Here is a 24,374-nt window from a genome sequence, read left to right as displayed (position 1 = left end):
TTCTATCTTTTCATAATGGGGGGAGTGGTGGCCTAGTGGTTAGAGTGTTGAGCTTGGGTCCCAGAGGTTCTGAGTTCAACTCCCACTGACTACCACTCTGGGTCCCTGAGCAAGACCCTTAACCCCTGATTGCTCCCCAGGCGCCACACAGTGGCAGCCCACTGCTCCCCAAGGGGGTGGGTTAAGATGCAGAAGTGAATTTCTCCATTGTGAGATTATTATTATTATTATAATGCGGTCAGGGCTGTTTGTAAAAGCCAGATCAACAAGAGTCTCTGTGGGCCCTTCTATGATTTGTTTGACATAATTTTTATTAGTTGGTAATATTATTTCTTTACAATTAATACAATTGACAATTAATCTTCTCCTTGACATAAAATAAACCCCCCGCCCCTTCCTTTAGGTCCGTCTCTTCTAAACATATTGTACCCCTCAACCTGTAACCTGTCAGCTGAAGAGTTTTTGTGTAGCTATGATTCTGAAAGGCACAAGAGGTTCAGATTTGATTAATATAGAAGGTGTTTAAGCTGATCTTCCTCAGGCAGGGCGTCTCTTATGGTCAAATATCCACACAGTAGTCCCTGTGGTTTATTGTGTGTGTCCCATAGAATGAGTCCCATAGAGTTCTAAACAGTTCTAAAAAGTTTGAAACTGCGCTGCTCCAGAATATCTGGATTTATGTGTTAATTTACTATTTAATACATGTACTATTCACAACACCTTGTCTTGTCCTTTTTGCAAACACAATCCCACACACTTTGTCCTTGCTTAATAATCACTATAATTAATCAGACACCCAACTAAAAGGTACCTCGGAAGATACAAACTACAGTGTAAAGCAAAGTATGAACAGAGTTAATAGTTGGTCTATTCAGGTCTAACAGTAATAGCATAATAGTGACATCTTGCTGCAGTTGCTGTTGTGAGCAACATGCTCGACCGCACATTCTACGTGGCTACTTTAGCCTGCATGCAACATTTTCTTTCTCAATTATCAAACACTAAAATTGGAGATATTTAAGGAGACAACACTGGCTGGGATAGGTTGACTGCGTCTTTCGTGTGCTCAGTTATTTACTGCTTTTCAGCTTTATCTTTTAAATTCTGCATACATTTTATGTCTTAAACATTAGCTGATGGACACAAAGACTTAGAGCCTTTTTAGAAACTGTTAAACACATTTCTGACTTAAAAACACTGTTGATGTTAATTAGAAAAAGCAATAGTGGCCTTCAAAATAAAAGCAGGATAAATGTATTTCCTGCACTTATCACAAAGTAATGGGATTTCCACTGATACTGCAAACTCTCCCGGGTCATTCAAAGCTAGTAAGCTGGCCAGACTTTCCTTTTGGGATAATTAAGTATTTTAAATCCAATTAAGTTGTAGCAGCTCTGGAAGATCAGAAATGGAAAGAGCCTGTACCCAAATGCTTGAAGCCACAGTTTATCATCCAAAGATCATATTTTACTTTTCTGACTGAAGTTTGTTTCAGAAGATACTTCTGGCTCCTCTAAGCTAGACAGTGGTAGGTTCAGTCAGAGACATGTGTCTCCCACCTCACTCCAGCCCACTGATTGGTGATTAAGTGGACCTGAATCTGGGTCGGTCTGATTCACTCTGATGGGCCGCTGGAAAAAAGTCCCTGTAGTAACATTTTAAAGTGCCAATACTGAGTACCAGTGTAACTGGCTCTCTAACACTGGGTTTAAGAGATGCTTGAAATTGTTTTAAAATCTGTTTGAACACAAACATTTCAAACAGATGAGGAGTTGGGGGTACAACAAGTTTTATTAAGTCCAGTTCACCTTCTATTGAATAATCCCAGTGACTGTCCGTGCATTTAAACTCTGCTCAACTCAGGCTGGGATCCATCTGAGTCCTCCAGTCCACTTCCTGTAGTTTGGCCACCAGTGAACAGGAGGTCGTGTCCGTCTTAGATGCTGTCATCAACATGGCTGGAGGAGAGATTTGGTGGATTTTACTCTGTTGGTTGTTGCCTGCACTGGTCCGCATGCTTCCCTCATTAATGAAAAGTCCCAACTTCAAAGCTCCACCCTCTTCTCTAAATATGGCCACAGACCAACTCCATGGGGTCAGAAAGCAATCCAGGAACCAGGAGGTAGTTAGTTCCTAGGGCATGGAGGAGTTCTTTGTTTGAGGATACGCACGGTGGCAATCGGGTTTTTGACCATCACCTGGTTCACCTGGTCCAGGCTGAGACTGGCCACTTTCTCTCTGTTCACCTCCAAGATCTCATCTCCAAGAGATAAGAGGCCAGCATACAGCTTCTCACTGCCGCAGTCCACCATGTCCTTCACATACACACCTGGAACCAGACGGAGTTAGAGCGGGCTTAAAAATGACAGTTTTATCTCTGAAACCCTGCATACATACCCATTTATACCTCGTTTTAAGTACACAAACACATGTAGACAGAGCCTTCAGTCTGTCTTTCTGTTTGGGACTAGTATCGGAGCTTTTGGCCACGTGTCCAAACAAAACAACCAAAGCAATAGCCCTGGTATTTGTGGGGGCAGTTTGGCCAAATGAAGCATGACAGCAAAAGCACAGAGACCAGTATAAAAAAACAAGCCAGTCTAATCTAAAGTTAGTTATAAAGTATAGGTGGAAATAGGGTGACAGTTACGCACGAGTTAGGGAGTTCGTCCTGTAACTGGCGGGTTACTGGTTCGATCCCCCCTCCAACCGTCTCAGTCTTTGTGTCCTTGGGAAAGACGGTGGTCAGAGGCACGCCCGCCGACAGGGGGGGACAAACGGGTCAGTTGTCCTGGGCCCAGGACAGAGGGGGGGGGGGGGGGGGGCAAAACTGACACTCTGACCATTTGTCAGAGTTTCAGTCAGCGCGCGCTTCACCAAAGTCTCCCTGTCCGTCCGTCCCTCCCCTCTCGTACATGGCTCAGCGGCACCAGCCAATCAGCACGCAGGCTCAGCCTGGCCCGCCCACTCAGCTCTCTCTTACAAACAACCGCGCTGCTGCTCAGACTCGGAGAGAGAGAGACTTTAAGCCGGGCGTACACTGTACGAGTTTTTCAGTCGTGGTACTTATATACATCTCAAACTGTGCGAGGGAACCGCGGGGTTTAAAAAGTTCACCGCTCACGATCTGTGCGGCGCGACGCTCGGACGAGACCGGACTGCTCACACTGTACGTCGTGTCCCCTCTGGGACCGCTCGCTGTGGTGGACAGAGGCAGGCGAGCGACGGTAGGTGACAGGGACCCAGAGCAGGGGGTCGAGCCCAGCTCTGGCGAGGCACGCAGGAGGCACCGGGCGTCAGGGGAACGGAGGGGAGAGAGAGGAGGGACGAGACGCACCGGCGGCCGCGCGGCACGGCAGGTCGCCTGGCCCGCCCCCCCAGCAAGCGGAGGAGTGCCGAAACAGGCAGCCAGCGCGTTGCGCGGACCGCGGAGGAGTGCCGAAACAGGCGGCCAGCGCGTTGCGCGGACCGGACGGCTCGCCCTCCCCAACACCGGCCGGAGGTTGCTTCAGGGACGCCCGCTTCCCTCCCTCCGCTGGCGGGGACGGAGAGGAGGGGAGGGCGCCCCCTCGTAGCTCTGCTTGAACAGCAGGATGCGCTCACGAAAACCTCACGACAGCCGACTGAATTTCAAACATGTTTGATTTTCACCGATCGTCCGATTCCTAATCTGGAGGTAGTCGTGAGAAGCCAGTCCCCCTCCTCCCCCCCTCTACGATCAAGCTGAAATTCGGCCGATTCAAAAAATGCTCGCACGACTGAAGAATCGGCCCGAAAAGGGGAAAAACTCGTACAGTGTACGCCCGGCTTTAGGAGCGGAAAAACATGAAGAGGGAAAGTAGCGTTGTTTGGCTATATTTTAATACCATAAATGAAATCAAGCTGTATGTTTTGTAAAAAGCTGGTTAAATTCAGTGGAAACACAACAAATTTATCTAAGCACGTGAAAAAACATGAGCAACAAAACGAGGAGCGACAGAAACGGAGAGAGGAGACAAAACCTCTCTCACTGCCCCGACAGACCCACAGACTGACGTCTCTGACTGAGGCGTTTCAGTCCTCCAGGGAACATCCAGGTAGATCAGTGTTCATCTTCAGCAGCAGTTCATGTTAACTTTCAAAGTAGATATTATCTATCATATTTTACTGGAGCTAGAAATTTTAATTAAGACCTTGAAAGAACCCAGTACATATATCCTATTAAAAAGTGTTATATAAGATAACATTAGCTAATCCTTTATTTATCCCACGACGGGGAAATTCATAGGATTAAAGCAACAGGCAGGTACACACAACACAGACAAAATTACATAAGGATTAAAAGATATAAGAGGTGGATTAGGAAAAAAAACACTATGAACATATTATTATTATTATTTAATTGTAATAAAATAAAAAAAAAATTGCTTCAAAGCCGTTCGAAGCGATTCTGGTCCTCTATCCGGCGTCTCAGGAGGGGGAAGCAGTGCAGTACCAACACTGTTTACAGTGGGGGTGGTGTGCTGCTGACCTCGACTCGGGACGTCGTGCGTCGGTGGGCGGAATACTTCGAAGACCTCCTTAATCCCACCAACACGTCTTCCATTGAGGAAGCAGAGCCTGAGGACTCTGGGTCAGGTTCTCCCATCTCTGGTGCTGAGGTTGCCGAGGTTGTTAAAAAGCTCCTCGGTGGCAAGGCTCCGGGGGTGGATGAGATTCGCCCTGAGTACCTTAAGGCTCTGGATGTTGTGGGGCTGTGTTGGTTAACGCGGCTCTGCAACATTGCGTGGACATCGGGGGCAGTTCCCCTGGATTGGCAGACTGGGGTGGTGGTCCCCCTATTTAAAAAGGGGGACCGGAGGGTGTGTTCCAACTACAGAGGGATCACACTCTTAAGCCTCCCTGGTAAGGTCTATTCAGGGGTTCTGGAAAGGAGGGTCCGTTGGATAGTTCAATCTCGGATTCACGAAGAGCAGTGTGGTTTTGGTCCTGGCCGTGGAACACTGGACCAGCTCTACACCCTCAGCAGGATTCTGGAGGGGGCATGGGAGTTTGCCCAACCAGTCTACATGTGCTTTGTGGATCTGGAGAAGGCATTCAACCCACTGAGCTATATAATACACTGGAGTGCTGATTTTGCCGATAAACTGAAGTCACTGGCCGCCATCTTGCTCCTCCCTACTCTCACAGAATCCTATAGGATTTGGTTGCAACAACAAACAGTTTTCTGGCTGAGTGAAAACGTTTCACAGGTAATTCTACAGTCGGTGGATGTACTAACACTATCAACTACTAGGAAATTAGGTGCTGAAATATTTTACATGTTATTCATATTAAATATATATATGTATATATAAGTATGTGTATATGTATATATGTATATATATGTATACACATATGTAAATATATGTTTTTGTACATTGTTATTTATATATTTATAAATGTTAAACATATATATTTAAATGAATAAAATGCAAAATATTTCAGCACATGACTTTCTCAGTACTTGATATTTTTAGAACATAACATCAAACTATACGGCATTTGACATTTTAAAAGTCTTAAGCCCCCCCCTGAACATGAGAAAATCCTCGTTATTCGATGCTGTAACGCACATATTCCCTAGTTACTGGGGGGAAATAGGGAGTACCAATATGGCGGCTGGTGGCTTCAAAGTGACTCGTTCAAACAGACGGTGATTAGCACTCCAGTGTATAATATAGCTCAGTGATTCAACCGTGTCCCCCGAGGGATCCTGTGGGGGGTACTCCGGGAGTATGGAGTACCGGACCCTTTAATAAGGGCTGTCAGGTCTCTGTACGACCGGTGTCAGAGTCTGGTCCGCATTGCCGGCAGTAAGTCGGACTCGTTTCCGGTGAGAGTTGGACTCCGCCAAGGTTGCCCTTTGTCACCGATTCTGTTCATAACTTTTATGGACAGAATTTCTAGGCGCAGCCAAGGTGTTGAGGGGATCCGTTTTGGTGGCCTTAGGATTGCGTCTCTGCTATTCGCGGATGACGTGGTCCTATTGGCTTCATCAGGGCGTGATCTACAGCTCTCACTGGAGCGGTTCGCAGCCGAGTGCGAAGCGGCCGGGATGAAAATCAGTGCCTCCAAATCCGAGACCATGGTCTTGAACCGGAAAAGGGTAGAGTGCCTTCTCCGGGTTGGGGAGGATGTGCTGCCCCTAGTGGAGGAGTTCAAGTATCTTGGGGTCTTGTTCACGAATGAGGGGAGGATGGAGCGGGAGATGGACAGGCGGATTGGTGCAGCGTCTGCTGTGAAGCGGGCGCTGCACCGATCCGTTGTGGTGAAGAGAGAGCTGAGCCAAAAGGCGAAGCTCTCGATTTACCGGTCGATCTACGTTCCTACCCTCATCTATGGTCACGACCCAAAGCTCATGACCGAAAGAACAAGATCCCGGATACAAGCGGCTGAAATGAGTTTTCTCCATAGTGTGTCTGGGCTCTCCCTTAGAGATAGGGTGAGGAGCTCAGTCATCCGGGGAGGACTCAGAGTAGAGCCGCTGCTCCTCCACGTCCAGAGGAGCCAGTTGAGGTGGCTCGGGCATCTGGTCAGGATGCCTCCTGGACGCCTCCCTGGTGAGGTGTTCCGGGCACGTCCCACCGGGAGGAGGCCCAGGGGAAGACCCAGGACACGCTGGAGGGACTATGTCTCCCTGCTGGGAACGCCTTGGGATTCCTCCTGAGGAGCTGGCCCAAGTGGCTGGAGAGAGGGACGTCTGGGCCTCCCTACTGAAGCTGCTACCCCCGCAACCCGACCCCGGATAAGCGGAAGAAGACGGACAGACGGACTCTCCTCAGAGTCTTCCACACGTCGGCGGTGTCAAGTTTCAGCAGTAAAGTTTCAGCAGATGCGTCAGCTTTTGGTCTGGGGAGTGTGCTCGTTCAGAAATGGGGTCAGGAATGGAGACCTGTTGCATATGTGTCACGATCTCTAACACAGACTGAGCAGAGATACACACAAGCAGAAAAAGAAGCTTTGAGTCTTACCTGGGCTTATGAAAGGTTCAGTAATTATCTCATTGGCAAACATTTCCAAATGGAGACTGATCATAAACCACTTCTGAGTCTGTTGAGTTCCCAGATGTTAGATGCTCTTCCACCACGTATTCAGCGCTTTACAATGCATCTCATGATATTCCTATTCCATCGCATACATGCCAGGAAAACATCTGTGGACAGCTGACACACTGTCGCGTACCCCCATGACAGAAAACTTAACAAAAACTGAAACGCAGTTGGTTGAAGATTCAGATATATATGTGGATAGTGTGATATAAAACAAGCACTGGTTACCTTGAAGAGCTGAGAGAGGAGCTGAAAGGGACAGCATATGTGCCCGGGTGATGCAGCTGTGTGAGGAAGGATGGCCGACACACTTTAACAGTGAACCAGCACTCACACTGTATTGGGCTGGGAAGGCATTTCTTACAGTGAATGATGTTTTTTTGTTAAAAAAGAGAAAAACTTGTTATTCCTTCAATTATGAGAAATAATGTGCTCATGAGATTACATGAAGGACATCAGGGAGTGGAGAAATGTGGAGAACGAGCGCGGCAGTCAGTGTGGTGGCCTGGACTGAGCCAGCAGCTAAAACTTCCATCTTTGTTGAGGCCAGTTCTTCCAAACAGTAAGATTGTTGCTCAAAAAGAAAAGGAGAGAAGGATAAAAGATGCAGAGAGATGTGATTCACGCCACAGAGCAAGAGTTCTTAGCAAACTTACTCCAGGACAAGGTGTGTAGATTAAAGACCAAGAACCTCTACAGCAGAGCATTCCTGAACTTTCACCTACTACTAGAACCAGGTTTGGGAGACGGGTTGTGAAACCAGATAGACTGAATTTGTAGCTAAAGGAAATAAAATAATTGGTGTAAATATTATGCTAAAAGCTCAAGAATGATTAAATATGTATTTCTGTTTATATTGTTTTCCTAGCTCTAGGGAGACACAGACCTTCCAGCTGTAGAGGCAGAATAATCCTCTAAGGTCTGTTGAATCAATGGTAGTCCACCCATTGATTCTAGAGAGGGGAGATGTGGTGTTAATGTTACACATGGTTAGAAACTATAAATGGCCACCTGTGATGACATCATAAAAGAGCGTCCGGCTTAAGTAGTCCAGGTGAAGCTGATTGTTATGATGAAGCCATGCTGGAAGTTTAGTGATCCTGAATAAACCAAGAACAATGATACAGTTTGACTCACCGCACTCTTTTTAATAATACGACACCGGATGTAAAGCGTCTAGTGCAGGGGTCTTCAACAGGGGGTCCGTGACCCCTAGGGGGTCCGCGGAGGTACTGCATGGGGGTCGCGAAAGTTTTGGTTGAATTAAAAATAAATTAATTAATTAAAATTAAAACATGAATCTGTCAGTTATGTTAATAGTTCAGTATTGTATGCAATATAACAGGTATGTTTATGCATGCCAGTGGCACTAACAAGCATCACTTATTTTCCTTTTCACATTTGTGTTTTAAAAATGTCCATTTAAATAGCTTTTATGCATGATTGCATGCAATTGACAGACATTGTTGATCTTGGCAGGTATCAGTTTATTGTGTTATGTTATGTTTATAATTGGCAGTGGCATGGCCACCCTACTCACTGTGCCTCGCACATGTTTAAAATAAAAACATGAATATATGAACCTGTGTATTATTTGAGTATCTTAGTATTGAATGCACAATAACAAGGTACATTTACACATGGCACTATAGGACCAGTTTGATGTAACACAATTTTATACAATATATATAATTAGGGGGTCCCCGCTCCATCTCGCCATCAGTTTGGGGGTCCTTGGCCTGGAAAACGTTGAAGACCCATGGTCTAGTGGGTTTGTGGTGAATAACTGCAAGTACCAGAATTTAAAATGTAATATGTTTGCAGGACGTTTTTGGTATTTTAATTTAATCTAGGAATTAATCATAAACCATTTCAGCTGTTCTGTGGAAACATCAGAGCACTGATAACCACGTTTCTCTGAGCCCGGCTCTTCGTGTAAACATAGCGGGTAGAGTGTTAACTCTATTATTTTCTATTTTTCATAGTTTTATGCTGAAAGCTCTGCAGGAGATGCAGGTTGCCATCAGCTCCCAGGGATCCTTTCCATGTCCCACGCGCTCCATTGCCTACTGCTTAGAAATCTTAGTCAAGGCAACGATTCCTCGTACCCGTGGATTGATTATCTGTTGATGTTTTTTTGTTCTCATAAATTATTTTTTACTAAAAACCTTTCCTGTGCTGAGTTTTCCTCACTATTATATTAATAAATGAAGCATAATTGCTTTAATCAGTGTTTAGAATGTTTTGTTAAAGAATCGTACTCGTAAAACATTCTTCCACTTAATGAGGCACAACTTTATTTTGGTCTGTCTCTTAAAATCTCAATAACATCTTTTGAAGGTAGTTTAAGTGGAACAAAAGGGACAAAGTTTGCAGTGCCCTGTGGCATATTACCAGAGTCTGATCGCCCTTTTCCTCGGCTGATCACGAACCCGAACCTCTAATCTGATGGTCGGCTGAGTTCCAACAGAACTGTCCCATCTGAACAGACCTGAAGAACCCGACCGACAGATCTCAGTGAGCAGGGCTGGCTGATGTCCTCTGTGCTCAGACATCGGGGCAAGGACCTGCTGGATAGACACAGGTGGAAACTGGGTTCTGATTGGGTGAACAGTTTCTGTGGTCAGCTGATAAAAACAGATGTTTTACTGCTCATCAGCAGCTCTGCAGTCTGCACAGCGGTTCCTGCTCTTTTCTGAACCAAAACTCTGCAACGATGAGGACTTCTTCATCTGCAACCCTTGCGCCCCCTGCAGGAAAGGCATGGCACTTACAACTCAGGAATAAATGTTTGACATTTTCGAATTAAACCTGAAGACTCAATCCAACAAAAAGGTTAAAAACAAAACAACTTCTATTCTGAAGCTGAAGACGTTTCTCTTCCCATCCAGGAAGCTTTCTCAATTCAAAAGCTTCCTGGGTGGGTAGCGAAACATCTTTAGAATAGAAGTCTAGTTGTTTTGTTTTTAACCTTTTGTGGATTGATCATGACCTGGATGACTGAGAATTTTTACTAGCATAAAGCTGAAGTCCTTACCACACACACAGACTGAGCAGATGGTGATTTCTTTAACAGACTGCAGGACTTCCTGTCATCTTTGGGACCATGGTCAGCAACAGGGAGACGAGGCTTTGTGGCTCGCCGGTCGAGGCTGCTGGACCGAGTTGTGCCCAGTTTGATGGAGGAGAAAAGACGACGCAGAGATCGACAAGAGGGTCCATCTCTGCTGAATCTGAAAACAGTCAGAAAATGACAGATTCTGGTTCATTTCTAAGCTACAGAAAAGCTTAAAACTGATCCAAGGTCAGAATTTTACACCTTTCCCTTAGTGCAAGTCAGCTTTTTGTTCCACAATCTGGAAACTCCTCTCCACTGTGGCTTCATGCATGCTCAGTATGAGGGATTGCTGCAAAGCCATCAACAATGCAGACGACTGTCCACTGTGGCTCTACGCTCTTTCAGGAGGAGTGAATGCTGCTTGGAGAGACTTGATGCAACCTGCTGGGTTTCCTTAGAGAGGAAACTTTCTCACCAACCTGGAGGATCTGATGGAAGCTGACTTTGGAAAGAACCTAAAGATGATGTGTTGTGGATTGGAGCTCTAGGAATGAAACTGAAATGAATTGAAAAAAATGAATTTAACTAAACCAACTCCAAAACATCTGCTGTTTAGACCCAAGTGAGCTGGAGAATGAGCAGACTTGTTAAACCTAGTAAAGTTACCAGTTTCTACTGTTGGTGATTTGGCTGTGATGGAGTCAACCTGGATCACCTGGTCATTATGTCATCAGTATGGGTTTAAACTCACCGTTCAGGTAGTGAAACAGCACTATGAAGCTCCTCTCTGATTGGGTGTCTGAGGGATCTATCAGCGCTTCCTGAGGTGGGCGGGGCATTGTCCTCAGCTGTGAACCAAAAATGTGATGCAACTGATTAATTTTCTGAATTATTTTTAAATTGCTTGAAATTTGTCATCTAATGTGAGTTTTACTTGTTCTTTATCCTTAAATTATTCTTGCAGTTGTCTTACCAAGCTAAGATTTTCACCTAATTCAGTCTTATAATTGAAACATTGTCTCCGGTCTCCTTTATGAAAGGTTTAAGTGATATTTCAGTGCTTGTGCACTGTCTGTAGACCAAAACAAGATGTGTGCAAGCCGCGCCTCTCTACCTCCACCTCAGCTGCCACCCGGTCCCTCCTTTCTCACGTGTTGCGTCCTATGCGCCTATTTGCAAAGGATAAAACACAGCAGAACAGCTTCACCTTTCAGAGGAACATTTCTAGAGAAGTAGTAAGTAACTCATAACTTTATAATGCTGTAAGCAATTTTGGATCTGCTGGGGGTGCTCTCCGCCATGTTGCTCCAACACTGCTCTGATGGTGGCGTCTTACGGCAGGGAAGGGCTAAGCCCAGAGCGGCAGCTGTCCCCATGCACAAGAGACTGGAGAACAACATAGAGAGATGCGGTGTGGCATCATACCATAGTCCATCTGAAATATTACCTTTAGTTCCTCACATTATTGTTTTTTAGTTTTATCTAAAATATTTAAATATTGGGACCCACAACCCTGATAGCCTCTGATTTTCAGCATCTTTCAGATGCTTTCAGCATCTCAGGTTGAATCCCAACCACAGCAAACAATCACACTTGGTGCCCTAGCGCAAGGAAGCTTTTTATTTGCCCAGCAACCCCTACCAACGTGATGGAATCAACTTCTCCTAATTCTTGAGACTCTGCCTTCACCATGGAGGATGATGTTGACTGGATAGTCCTTGACATGCTCTTTCAAACACCCATCAATATTCTCTGTCTGGGTCTGTAGTTCCTGCTCACTGTTTCCCCTTTCTGAGTTGCTAAAAAAAGGTATTCTGCAACTTGAAGCACACAAGAATCTTTTTACCATAGCCTCTCCAAATTCTTCCCATGCCCCACTTTTAGCTTTTACAAGCACTGAAGGCGTAGTCCTTCTTGCCACACTGCCCATTTTTCCTAATCACACCCTTAAGGTGACACCATTGTGCCCTACATGGACATTTAACTCCCCTAGGAATATCACCAAATCCCCAGATGGTAAATCTTCTAGAACACCATCCAAAGACTCCTAGAAGTCAATGTAGTTTGAACTGCTGTTTGGAGCATGAGCACAGACAGCAGCCAGTCAGTACCTCCCATTTAGCAGTATGGAAGTACAAAGAACCAACCCTCTTGTTCACCAGGGAAAACTCAGAAATAGAACTCAGCCAGTGGCTTCTGAGTATCTCAACCCCTGCCAGACCCCTTTCTTCCTGGGCATCTATAAAGTAGTAGGGAGTCCAGCCCCTCTCCAGCAGTTGGGTTTAAGGGCACATAGAAGACTCTACCAAAAGCTGAAACTGAGGACAACAAAGCCCTCCAGGTCATAGGGGTACACAAAGACAAACCACGTTACAGTAGTGATTCAGCGACTCTACTGGTCACACTGTCTCAGTGAATGGGTTGACGGATCAGAATCAGGGTCTACGAGTTAATTAGTCGCCAAGTCAGATACCACAGAAACAGGTCTTTTGTGAACAAACCTACTGGTGAGAGTCTCCAGGTGAACAAATCTGCACATAAACATGTCGATGGGTATCCAGTTGAATCATTAGGAGGATGTTCTCACCTGAGGTAGAGCAGGGCTGTCTCCTATTCACTTCTAGTCCAATTTGAGATTCTCTGTGACGCTCAGTGGCTGACAGTTTCTTCTGCTCTTCCTGGTTTTGGTTTAGGTCCTTTCCTTTCATAATGTTATTCAGTCTTCCATTCTCTGACATCATCTGTGATGTCACAGTTAGAGGGGTTAAAGAGTAGATACATTTTTGGGCATGATGCTGGGTCGTAGATGGCTGGGGAAGCGTCCTCACTTTGTAAGTGCCATACGGGTTGATTGGGTTTTCTGCAGTGGGGGAGCCCGGTGAAGTGGTACCCTGGTTTCCATTTATTCCTGTTGTACTGGCTCTCCATGTTACATGCTTGTTGACAGCCCCGCCCTCTCCATCACCTGAGTCTGCAGGTGTGATGCAGCCAATATAGGATTCTTTGAGCAACTCTGTCCGCACGTGGAGATGGGGCCTCTTCAGGCTTTTCCTCTCTACCTCATTTAAAGTTGGATGTAGGGAAAGGTGGTGTACCTGCTGGGCTCTGCCTTCAAACATGACCCCCCCTGATTCAATAGAACGTGCCACACTCATCAACGTTCTTCCTCTCTGCTGCTGATCAGCATCATGTTCAGCTCCCCTGTGTCCTAATCGGATGTTAATGGACTGATTTATATCCAGCTTGGATGCTAGGACACTGGTCCCCTGCAGCCCGACCCTTCCCCTTTGAAACTGACGTTCCAGGTAACGAGACTCCGCCTCCTTTTCTGTCTCATCCTCAAACCGTAGACGACGATTTGGAGAAGCTGATGTCTGACACCTGGAGGACAAGTCACTCAGATGTCGTGACACTGAGGCACCCCCTTCCAACGTCACCTGTTCTCTTACATTGATCCCCAGCCTGCAAACAGACAACAGTTAGAGAGTTAAGATGGGACCAGTTTACACGAGATACATGGCTGAGTCCTGTAGGTTTGTTTATCACATAACATTGCATGCTGCAACGATTTCATCATTCTAACAACCTTGCAGCAGCAACCAAATATTCTACTACTGTTTGATTGCTGCTAATGTCTTTTAGTTCCCATCCATCCCCTGTCACAACCAGTGTCCCTCAAGGTACTGTCCTGGACCCCTACCTTCTTCCCCTTGCCAAGATCCTCAGAAAATATAGCATCCATTTTTCACTGCTACACAGATGACACCCAGCTATCTTTCATGTAAGCCAAATTATATACTACCACCCTCCTCCTTTACCTGCTATCCGAAATAATATCTTTGTTCAGGACTAACTTCTTAAAACTAAACAGTGACAAATCTGAGATCCTTCTTGTAGGAACCAAATCGGTAATTTCTCTCTCAGTTGAAGGCTCCATAGTCTCCCCTTCACCTCTGGGTGTCATCATCAATAGCGCTCAATCCTTCACCTCAATGACTTTACCCGGTCCACAAATTATCATCTAAGGAATATCAGTCGTCTTTGTCCCTTCCTGATGGTGGGCTAAAATCCCCTCACTCTGCAGCAGTTCTTGTTCTTGGCCTTATCATCTCCTGCATCGACTACTGTAACTCTTCCTCAAAAATTCCTGCATGAGCTTCAAGTGGTTCAGATTTCAGCTGCTGGCATTATTACCAAAACCTCTTCATTTCATCACATCCCCCAGTCCTACAGCAGCTGCACTGGATCCTGGTTACATGCAGAACAGAAATTCTTCTGGACGCATTCAAGGTGCGGAGTGGATTGTGGTTTGATGTTTGTTTTTATCCTTAATCTCTTTGCTGTGACATCTGTTTCTAACAAATCCACACATTTAAAACACATTCTATTCAGTTCAATTCAATTTTATTTATATAGCGCCAAATCATGAAACATGTCATCTCGAGGCACTTTACAAAGTCAAGTTCAATCATATTATACAGATTGGGTCAGATTATACAGATTGGTCAAAAATGTCCTATATAAGGAAACCAGTTGATTGCATCAAAGTCCCGACAAGCAGCATTCACTCCTGGGGAACCGTAGAGCCACAGGAAGAGTCATCTGCATTGTTGATGGCTTTGCTGCAATCCCTCATACTGAGCAAGCATGAAGCAACAGTGGAAAGAAAAACTCTCTGTTGTTGCATTTCACGTTTGGGAACTCCTCGTGTTTCACACGGTTTGCTTTTCTCAGCGTGGTAAGAGGTTGCTAGCCTAGCTGTAGAGTTCAAAAATAAGTGAAGCCGGCTTGACTCGCTGCGCCCTTAACATTTCCAACAAGTTGTCTAGATGATTCGTCCAAAAAATCCATGGAGACGTTATTGCATTTAAAAACGTTTTAGTGAGTGTAATAAAAGGTTGCCAGACCTTGAAATATCTCTTAGTGTTGCCCTGTAAAGTAATTCTAAGATGTTCCAACTTTAGGTGTGCCATCACCTCCTCTACCCATCTGTTGTGAGTTGGCGGTGCTGCTTTTATCCACTTAAATGAAATAAATCTCCTGGCCAACAATGACGAAAATGCCATTGCTTTCCTTTGACAGTCGTTAATTCTGTTTCCCCGGTGCCACACCAAAAATGGCTACCAAAGGAAAGGGTTCAATATTTTTTTGTAAATAGATGAAAAGGTTTTGAAGATTTTTATCCAGAATTCATCTGAGATGTTCTGGCTGGAACATGTTTACATGTAGGGCAAGTCTGATCAGCTCCCTGGTAAATTCTTGCCAGTTTGTCCCTCATGAAATGAAGTCTATGTATCACTTTAAACTGTGTTGGTCCATGTCTAACACATACAGACGAAGAATGTATGTGTTCTACGGCCCACCTCCATTCATTATTTGATATGTCCAGCTCTAATTCTTCCTCCTATTTCCTTTTTATGTGGTCAAGGGATGGGGAAGCCACCCTCTGGATATTTACATAGAGCATATGAACCGACCCCTTAGTAGTCAGATTCATATCCAATAGCCTATCGATTGTGGAATGTATTAACTTTGATCCGTTTCTTGCACTTTTATGAAGGTTTAACATGTGTTTATATGCTTTAATATGCTTTTAAGATAGCTGGCAGAAAGCTTCAAAACCGGGCCTGTTGGTAAGAGAATTTGGAATTCTTGGAATTTGCAAGACGGGTTTCTGTCTTGCAAAACCTTTTGTTGGTAGCACAAGGTTCGGGGTTGTGGTCAGCGGCTTGCAGGCGATGACCGGAAGAACCAGAACAAGGCAGCCAAAGAAGCAACCCCATGTAGGGTAGAAGTATTGTTAAGGTGTGTCATTCGCTCATGTAACTCTGTGAGACCCTTCCCTTTGAAGTTAATAAAAAGAGCCTGCTCAAGGAAGAGGACAGAGTTGTTGCTCGCAGGTGTCGGCTGGTGCAACTTCTCTCCTTTTGCAAAGGTGAAACTTCAATTCTGTTTCCTTGGCTAAGTTTTTGTTGCACTCTTAGACTAAGTCCTGCACATGACTCAACGGACCCGGGGAAGCAAGCGGCTTCAACACTATCCACCCACTCTGCGGTGATTAAAGTGATGAGGAGAATGTCTTTTTCACAAAATCTCGGATCTTAAAATATCTGAAATAGTTAGTTTTTAAGGGGATTCCATATTCCAAGTTTTCAATAATAAGGAGAACCACTGAAATGCTTGTGGCAGGATGTGACAGGAAAAGGAGAAGGTCGTCGGCCTATGGCGAAAGTTTATGATTTTGCACCCCCCTGCGTATTCCCCCCAGTTCAGCAGCATTCCTCAACATTAGTGGAAGGTCAGATGTTGTATTATTCGTTCTTACCATATCTTGGGGATTTGCATATATTAACTCAATCCACGAACGAAATTTAGGACCAAATCCCAATCTCTCAAGGGTGTTAAACAAATTAAGATACTGTATTCTATCAAAGGCTTTTTGGGCATCTAGGGATATTACAATCTCCTGATCAATGTTATCATCAGCAGTGTATATCAAATTAAAAAGGCGATGGAGATTACTGGGAAGTTGTTAACCAGCAACATATCCTGTCTGGTCAGGATGTATTATATTACTTATTACAGCCTCAATCCTTGCTGCTAGTACTTTGGTCAATATCCTATAATCACATCCGAGTAGACTCACTGGACGAAATGATTCACATTTAAGTGGATCTTTATTTTTCTTAAGGATCATCAAAATCATAGTCTGTGACTGCAGCGAATATTATAAACTAATACAGTGAGGTTATGTATTAATATAAAATAAATTAATAAACAATACATAAAATGCTTCAATCTTTTCTCAAAACTTCTGAATACAAACTGTCACAAAACATATGAAATAAATTCTTCCATCATCATTCATTCATTTATATCTATTGTTTAAGTTATTTAATTGTTAATTGTAAAAAAAAAAAAAAAATTAAATAAATAAATTGGAGGCCCCCCTGGCCACCAGGGGGCCCCAAGCGGCCGCTTAGTTCGCTTTTGCCTCGGGCCGGCCCTGACTGTGGCAGCCATAGTCTTTGAAAGTGATGGAACGTTATCTGGCATTTCAGTAGCACTCTGTTCCAGGTTACAGTGTGTCGTCTATATATAACATCCAGGAGAAATTAAAGGAGTTATAACCTTGTGTTTTACATAAACAATCCTTATAAACATCTCTTTAAATTCATGTTTAGTCCATTTTAGGAGAAAAATGTTTTAAATAGAGCTTAGATCCTTTTCACACACCCTTTTCTTTCTCACGAGGGTAGGTACGAGAATTTGACTCGTATGCACATTCATGCGCTCCCATGGAGATCTTACTGGTTAGCAATGTGATATTAGCACTTTATGTGATGGCAGTGCAATACTCAGGCAGACACAAACACGTGGAGCAGTTTATAAATATCCACATAGCAAAGCAATGAGATGAGAAGATTTTAAACCAGAAACACTAGAAATGTGGATGTTGCATTAGTGGCGGAGACACAACTAAGTGATTTAAGGTGGTTGACGAGAGATGGCTGTGGCTGAAGTTAGCGGCCTTCGATGAGTGATGTAAATCTAGGAGAACCCCCAAAATCTCGCTTGGTAGAGAATGTGCTCCTGTGGGTTTTTCTGGTCTGTACAGAGAGCCCACAAAAAAAAAAAACAAGTCTTTTTCACACTCCTGGTTTTCTAACCCTAACCCAACACAAAAGTTTTAACATGAAAAGGTCAGATTTCCAGGTTATGACTCCTTTAAAGGCTGACACGGGGAATCCAGATTCTGATAACATTTGTTTTGGGGCTGGCAGATTCTTTTTTTTCTGTCTGCCTTAAAGTCTTACTGGTTCCTCTCAAATGGAGATTCCAAACAACCACATTTGTGGTCATCCTGCCAAAGCCAAGCTTCCAACTTCACCAAGATCTATTCCATCCTGCCAGCCAGTTCAGGAACCGCAGCTGGCCTGCAGTTCTGCTTACACAGCAGGTCAAAGTTAGCGATCGAGAAGGAGAGGAACCAAGAGAGATCGAGAGGAATTGGAGTCAACAGAGGAGAGAACTATAACGGATCCGGGAAAGAAAACCAGCGAGAATGCGAAAAATGTATTTTTCTCTCTCCTGACGTAACATCGTTTACGTCAGCAGAGGAAAAATAGAATTCGGGCCGAAAGTTTTATTTACGAGATTAAATTGAGTGACTGTCTCTCTATTGATCGCACAGCGCCTACAAACAGCGCTGCCAATGCTGCCGTGATTGAACCAGTGACAAGCACTGATGCCCATGTCACCCCCACACGGCTGCAGCCTCTGCTGCTGCTGGTAAAATTTGTGAGATGTGATTTTTTGAGTATGCTCACGCAAAGATCTGTAATACTTTTCATTGTGATTCAGACAGATGCAGTTCATTTTAAAGATGCATTTATAGCGTGTATTCAAATAAAACAGGGAAAGCGCCGATGGGGCTGCGGTGAGCTGAGGTGTGTTGCCATGGGTGTGTTTACCTGCTGAAGGCAACCGTTGTGAAACATCAGAAAATAACATTTTATTTCTCTGATTAATAATGGAGCACTCTGACATTGTTACTCTGTGCCGCTTTACCAGTTGTCTCGCTGACTTGCTCGTCGTGTTTCTATTTTGCGGCGTAAATTGTGCGTCAGACTCAGATTTAGAAGTGGGTACATAAAATAAATAAAGAGAGAACGTATGCAGGTAGATAAGAGTTTAGTCTGTGAATCCACTTTTTTTTTTTTTTTTGAAGATCGGGGGTGTGGAAACCTGGTTGGGACACGGAAGGGGGTGCACGGCTAAAAAGGTTTGGGAACCTCTGCACTAGAGAAATGCAACATTTAGGAAATTCTTACGTACATGTTCCAGTCTGGATTTGCATTTCTTTCAGAGTACGTTCAAACATTGTGACACAATACACATACTTCCTGTTGATATTAAAACAGTTATTCAATATGGAAATGTTTGTGGGTTTTACATCAGCTTTTATATTGGGAGCTTATTTCCCTGCAAAATAAACAATGAAAAACTGCAGCCTTTTTGTTCTTTCTGTATGTTGTTGTGCCATTACGCACGGTTTTATTTAATGTTTAATAACGCTCTGTCTGTTAGGTATTGTCCGGTGAATATCAGCTCAAACAGCTGATATCAGGACAATAGTTCAAAGGGATGATAAGATCACTGGTGTTCTTTTAACAGCAAACTCTGCACACATATAGAATAAATGAACATCCAGAGAACATCACTATATAATGCTGTTTATCTGAATTAACACCATATTTCAATGAATAAATCCTCTACTAGGCTGTGAAACTTAACTAAAACTACTAAGCAAAATAAAGATAAAAAGAAACTAAGATAAGGAACTATGTATATGCAAATGAAACAGACAAAATTTAATTTTTGAAAGCCATTGTGAGGGATCAGACTCAAACAAGGACAAAAAATGTTCAAAGTAGGAAAGAATTCAATTTAATTCTTCCAAAAATAGTAAACAAAAACAAAGACTTAACGTAAGAATAAATCAAAGGATAAAAAACTAATTTGGGCCCAAGTTAACTGAGGTCAACTGAACTCTAACTCAACACAAACAAAACTGACCTTACAACAAAGAACAAAAGGCTGCTTAAATAGGGATGGAGTAACCCAAGTCTACCACATGAGGGAGGCACAACATAACAAAAGAACAAATAAATACAAAATTAACTAAAACATTCTATGAAACAAATAAAGCAAATCTAACTCTTACTTAGCAGAAACAATAATAGATGAATATTTAAGTGATAAAATTAACAAATTAACAACTTGAAACAAGTCTCCCCTGTCAGTCTTTCAAACAAACAAATGGTATGTTCCAGGTTTTCTCCTCCAGCTGGTTTGTATCAGCAGCACCTCAAACAAAAACCAAGTGTAAATAAACCATTCAGACAGTCATTAACCAAAGTGTGCACCCATTAGAAAATACCTGTCTAAATGAAATAACTCAAACTGTAATATAATATAAAGAAAGAAAGAATACTAACACGATGTGGTGGTGGGAGGATCATCCACCACAGCCATCATCAGAATCATTCAGTGAATCCTGGTTCACTGCAGTTCTGAGTTAAAGAACCAAAGTTCATCTTAAACAATGTGGAATGAGGTTAAATTAGCTTAACTAATTTAGAACAACATTTGGTATAACCCATTCGTAATGTAAATCCAAGTTAAACAAAACATTATTTGAGGAAACAATAAAGATTTCTTTGCTAAATAACAATAACCTTTAGGATACTTGATGTTTATTAATGTATTTATTTCTCCTGGAAATAATTGAGATTCAAACTGGTTAGGGAAGCTAATAGCGGCTAATGCGAGCGGACATCTGGAGTTCATTTAAAAAGCCATATTTTGTTGTAATGGAGAACACAAACGATGTCCCATCGGTGTATAAAACCCATATGCAAATAAAGTTTGTTATGCCATGCAAGTCAGCGTGGCATTGTTTTAAAAATTTCTAGCGGGAGCTTATCCTCTTAGCTCCAGGTCAACCTCAGTCAGACTTAAAAAACATTAAAAGTAACCCGTTTTAATCCGATCCTGACCTTCCCTATAATTTCTCTGCCAAACCTCCACCCCTGTGTCTCTTCTGTTGACTTTTACCCCGTTTCCACCACCCCTTTTTAACCATGCTGAGACCAGTCCGAGCTTGGTATCTAAAGGTCCATTCATACCCTACGTTTGGTCTACACGTCCGTATTTCTGTCCGTATGTTCTATCTGTTGACTCCTTCATACCTCCGTCTGTTGAGGTGCGCAATAACCAATATTTCCTCTAGGTGGCAGTGCTGGGTGCCAATAATTTGTCATTGATCAAACATGGCGACGGTCCAAGACGTGATTTTGTTGTATTTGCTCCGTAAGTAAACTTTTTGTTTGTCGCTGTGCCCCAGACATGACACATCATATGTGTGGGTTGCTGCAGACAAGCTCCGCAAGTCGTTCCTTGAATCCCGCCATTGTTTAAAGCCCAGAATTATAACCTTCTTCGTGATTTTGTTGACATTTTGTACTACAAACTCAATAGCGCCCCCACCGTTTCCGGTAATATTGCTCCGTATTGATCCGTTTCGTCCGTAATCGTAAGCTCCCAATTTTCGTGTCAAAATACGGACGAAATCGACAGAACGTATGAAACACTCCACACGTATCCGCCTTAAGATAACTTTCGAGTGTAAATGGATCGCAAACTGAACTGAACTGAGCCAGACACAACCGGACCGTGCTAAATGCAGAATAGTTCCATGGGTGGGCTCCGTCTGGTTTTTCTCTGGCTCGGTTTTCTGATAAAGAGCGCATGAGCAGACGGCGTCATCTCCTTACAGTCAGCTGACATTTCAGACATTCATAAAAATACTAGTTTCCTTACCGTGACACACGGTTTCCAGTGATTATTCTGCTTAGCAGTGATGAACCTCATCGTCTGTCGTTGTTTCCTGCATCTGTAAATCCTGATTAGACGTTCGTTTGTCTTATCCACGTCCCAAAAGCCGACTCTGTCAAGTAAATTCACCAAAAGTTGCCATCTTCGCCTGACTCTCCGCAAAAAGCAATTATAACCAAGCATAACTTCCTGAATATTACAGGCGCCGCCATTTTGATTTGCTTGAGTCCCTCCTTCAATCCTAGAGAGCAGTAGTACCGCAGATCGTCACTAGGAGGCGAGGAACTGGGCTAGCATGATGTGTAAACGGTCGTCAGAACCAAGCTCGGCTTGGTTAACTGATCCGAGCTCAGTCCGAGCTCAGCATGGATCGGTTTAACAAGGGTAGTGGAAATGGGGCTTTTGGGTCATCCAGTTGGAATAAAGCTCAAGCAGTTCCCAGGGTAAAAACCTTTGTTTGGGAACCGGACCTCTGTGAGCTTTACATGGGCTCTGATGGGCTGCATGGGGAACTCTGCACGGCAGAAGTGTTTCTGTAGGCTTCCTGTCAGGGCCTCTGCACAGCTTGCAGATCAGTTTTTCTTCTTCACAGACTGATTGATTTTGATGTTGGTGTCACAGAGAACAGACTTTACTTAGCTCAGTCGGTCCTGCATGTCTTTGTGGGTCTCTGGACCTCATGCTGGCCTACGGTCGCTTCAATGTGAGCTCCTCCTCACTAGGGCCCACAGAGAGGGAGGGAGCGTTCCTACCCAGTGCTTCTGTGCTTCTGCAGAACAGCGGGGGAAAGAGGGCGACGAGTCGGGGGCTTGGGTCTTTGAGTTTCAGCAGGCACCCTGCTGTGATAGACAGTCCGTTGGTGCGTGTAGCTTATAGCATTAGACAGTCGGATTTTATTCCTCTTGGCTGAAAGCACAACAATGTTTTGAAGGGAAAATGATGATTGGCTCTCTCACAGCAACCGCATGTCTTTGTTGTTGGCATGGGAGTGTAACGCTAAATAGCTAGTGCGGGACTGACTGCGAAAGACTGATAAACTCAGAAGTAGGTTCGGCTACAGAGTCAAGGGGTGTGAACAAAAGACAAACAAAAAGGAATTATGGTTAAGAGTCGTATATATAATGCTCTCAAGGTAGAATTATCATTTGCATATATATTAATGAGCTATATAGTAATCAATATAATAATTTATACGAATATAAATAGATATATTTAAATTATGTATACACAAATGAAAAAATATGCAATAGGAATAACAAATATAGTTTCATGGGGTGGAAAAAATATATATATCCCAACAGGAAACTTAAAAGAAAACAACAACAACAAAAATCTGCTATTCACTTGAGGTTTCAGTTCAGTTAAATGTTTTCCCCCCTTTTCAGAATTTCAGTTTAGTTTATTCCGGTTTCGAGTTCATATTGTCCACTGGAAGATCAATTCAGGTGACAAGACATTTTCCTATCACATTGTAGCGGTGAGTTCCTAGCAGCTCGCCATCCAATAGACAGATGATGGAACAGGTTATGGGTCGTAATTGAGTTGCAAAAGGCCAGAGTGATCTATGGTGAAGGCAACCATAGAGTTAAATGTGCAGTGATGCAGTATTCAGACGGTTTGTGCAAAAATAACCGTCTTTTTAATTATAAAATAATAAAAAAAAGGACATGTAAGCACATAAAAGGCCTAAAACAATAGAAATGCTAAAAGCCATTGAAACGAACAGAAAGAGAAGAAGCCCGTCTAACATCAAGTGGCAACAAATCCACCAGCTTAGGGGCTGCTACGGTTAAAGCTTCTGAGAGACTCCCTCTGAGACTGAGGGGGACGACACAGATCCAACTCAGAGGTGTCTGTTCTCTGTGGAGGTTCTGCTGGATTTGTGGCTTCAGCTCATAAATCTACAGCAACTGCGGGATGCTTTCATGTCAACATGGACCCCGATCTCAGAGGAATGTTTTCAACACTGTGTTGAATCCATGACACAAAGACTCAGGGCACTTTTCAGCGCTATTAGAGGAACGATTCAGTTTCATGCAGTTCTACAGGAAACACAGTTCTGATCCAAAGTTCTGAAGTTTTGCAGAAAGTTGACGGAATGCCAGCTTGTACCTTCAAATAACTCGTTGAGCTGCTCAGAATGTATCAGAGGAGTCAGTAACTGCTAAGACGCCTTTCTGTGTGTGTGTGTGTGTTATTGTGTATTATTGTGTGTTATTGTGTATTATTGTGTGTTAATGTGTGTGTGTGTTACTTACGAGGAGTGGGGCTCCGGGGTGAGCAGGTTGTGGTCCCCTCTCAAAGGAAAATGAGGACGCTTCATGCGGGCTCGGTCCTCACACTGATGCTGCTCCGACAAGCGAGCAGAGACTCAGGACGAACCCACACACACCCACAAACACACACAGGGTGGGTGGGGGTGGGGGTGGGGGGTGGATGGGAGAGGATGACATCACCAGCCCTGATTGGCCAGCATGACAGGAAGCAGGATTAAGCAGAGCAGCTCATCAGGATTAATTACCCTAATGACCCACAGAGTGTTTACCTCAGCGTGTGTGAGGGAAACCTCCTGATCCACGTCGAGTATTTCACGTCCGGCTTCAACATCTTCCAACAGCCACGTTTCCACTGAAGATAGTCCTAGAGGCGACTGAACCATGTTTTATTTATCTGGACCAAAGGCTCCCAGCCTGGTTCCAATGAGCTTTAGTTGAAGGTGACGACCTCTCCTGTCAGTTCCTGCATCTCGTTCTTAAGTCTCTCTGTTTGCAGCTTTTCCAACTACCTACAGAGCTTTGCTGAGGTATCCCTGAATTTTTTTACTATTGACTCCAGTTCAACAAAAA

At 43.8% G+C, this 24,374-nt stretch overlaps 1 protein-coding gene across 4 annotated transcripts; it reads right to left on the bottom strand.

Moving 5' to 3' along the window:
- Positions 1-1,767: 1,767 nt before the first annotated feature.
- On the bottom strand, positions 1,768-23,912 carry LOC105922522. 4 transcript variants are annotated; one of them, XR_004929465.1, is made up of 7 exons: positions 23,787-23,912; positions 12,716-13,590; positions 10,880-10,976; positions 10,108-10,303; positions 9,720-9,820; positions 7,957-9,640; positions 1,768-2,329 (listed from the first exon to the last, which is right to left on the bottom strand). XR_004929465.1 is itself a non-coding variant. In XM_036131782.1 (7 exons), the coding sequence occupies exons 1-6, from the start codon at positions 23,849-23,851 to the stop codon at positions 9,511-9,513; spliced, it is 1,464 nt and encodes a 487-aa protein (XP_035987675.1). In that variant the 5' UTR covers positions 23,852-23,912; the 3' UTR covers positions 1,768-2,329; positions 9,465-9,510. The 4 variants fall into 4 exon arrangements, 2 of the variants coding, with proteins under 2 accessions (XP_035987675.1, XP_021169780.2); XM_036131782.1 differs by having other exon boundaries at positions 9,465-9,640; XM_021314105.2 differs by lacking the exon at positions 1,768-2,329 and having other exon boundaries at positions 6,753-9,637.
- Between the last annotated feature and the right edge of the window lie 462 nt (positions 23,913-24,374).

This window comes from Fundulus heteroclitus, unplaced genomic scaffold (assembly GCF_011125445.2).
Source record: "Fundulus heteroclitus isolate FHET01 unplaced genomic scaffold, MU-UCD_Fhet_4.1 scaffold_46, whole genome shotgun sequence".
In the NCBI taxonomy this organism is placed as follows: Eukaryota; Metazoa; Chordata; class Actinopteri; order Cyprinodontiformes; family Fundulidae; genus Fundulus; species Fundulus heteroclitus.
Note: the sequence above shows the minus strand (reverse complement) of the source record. Positions and strands in the feature narration are given on the sequence as shown.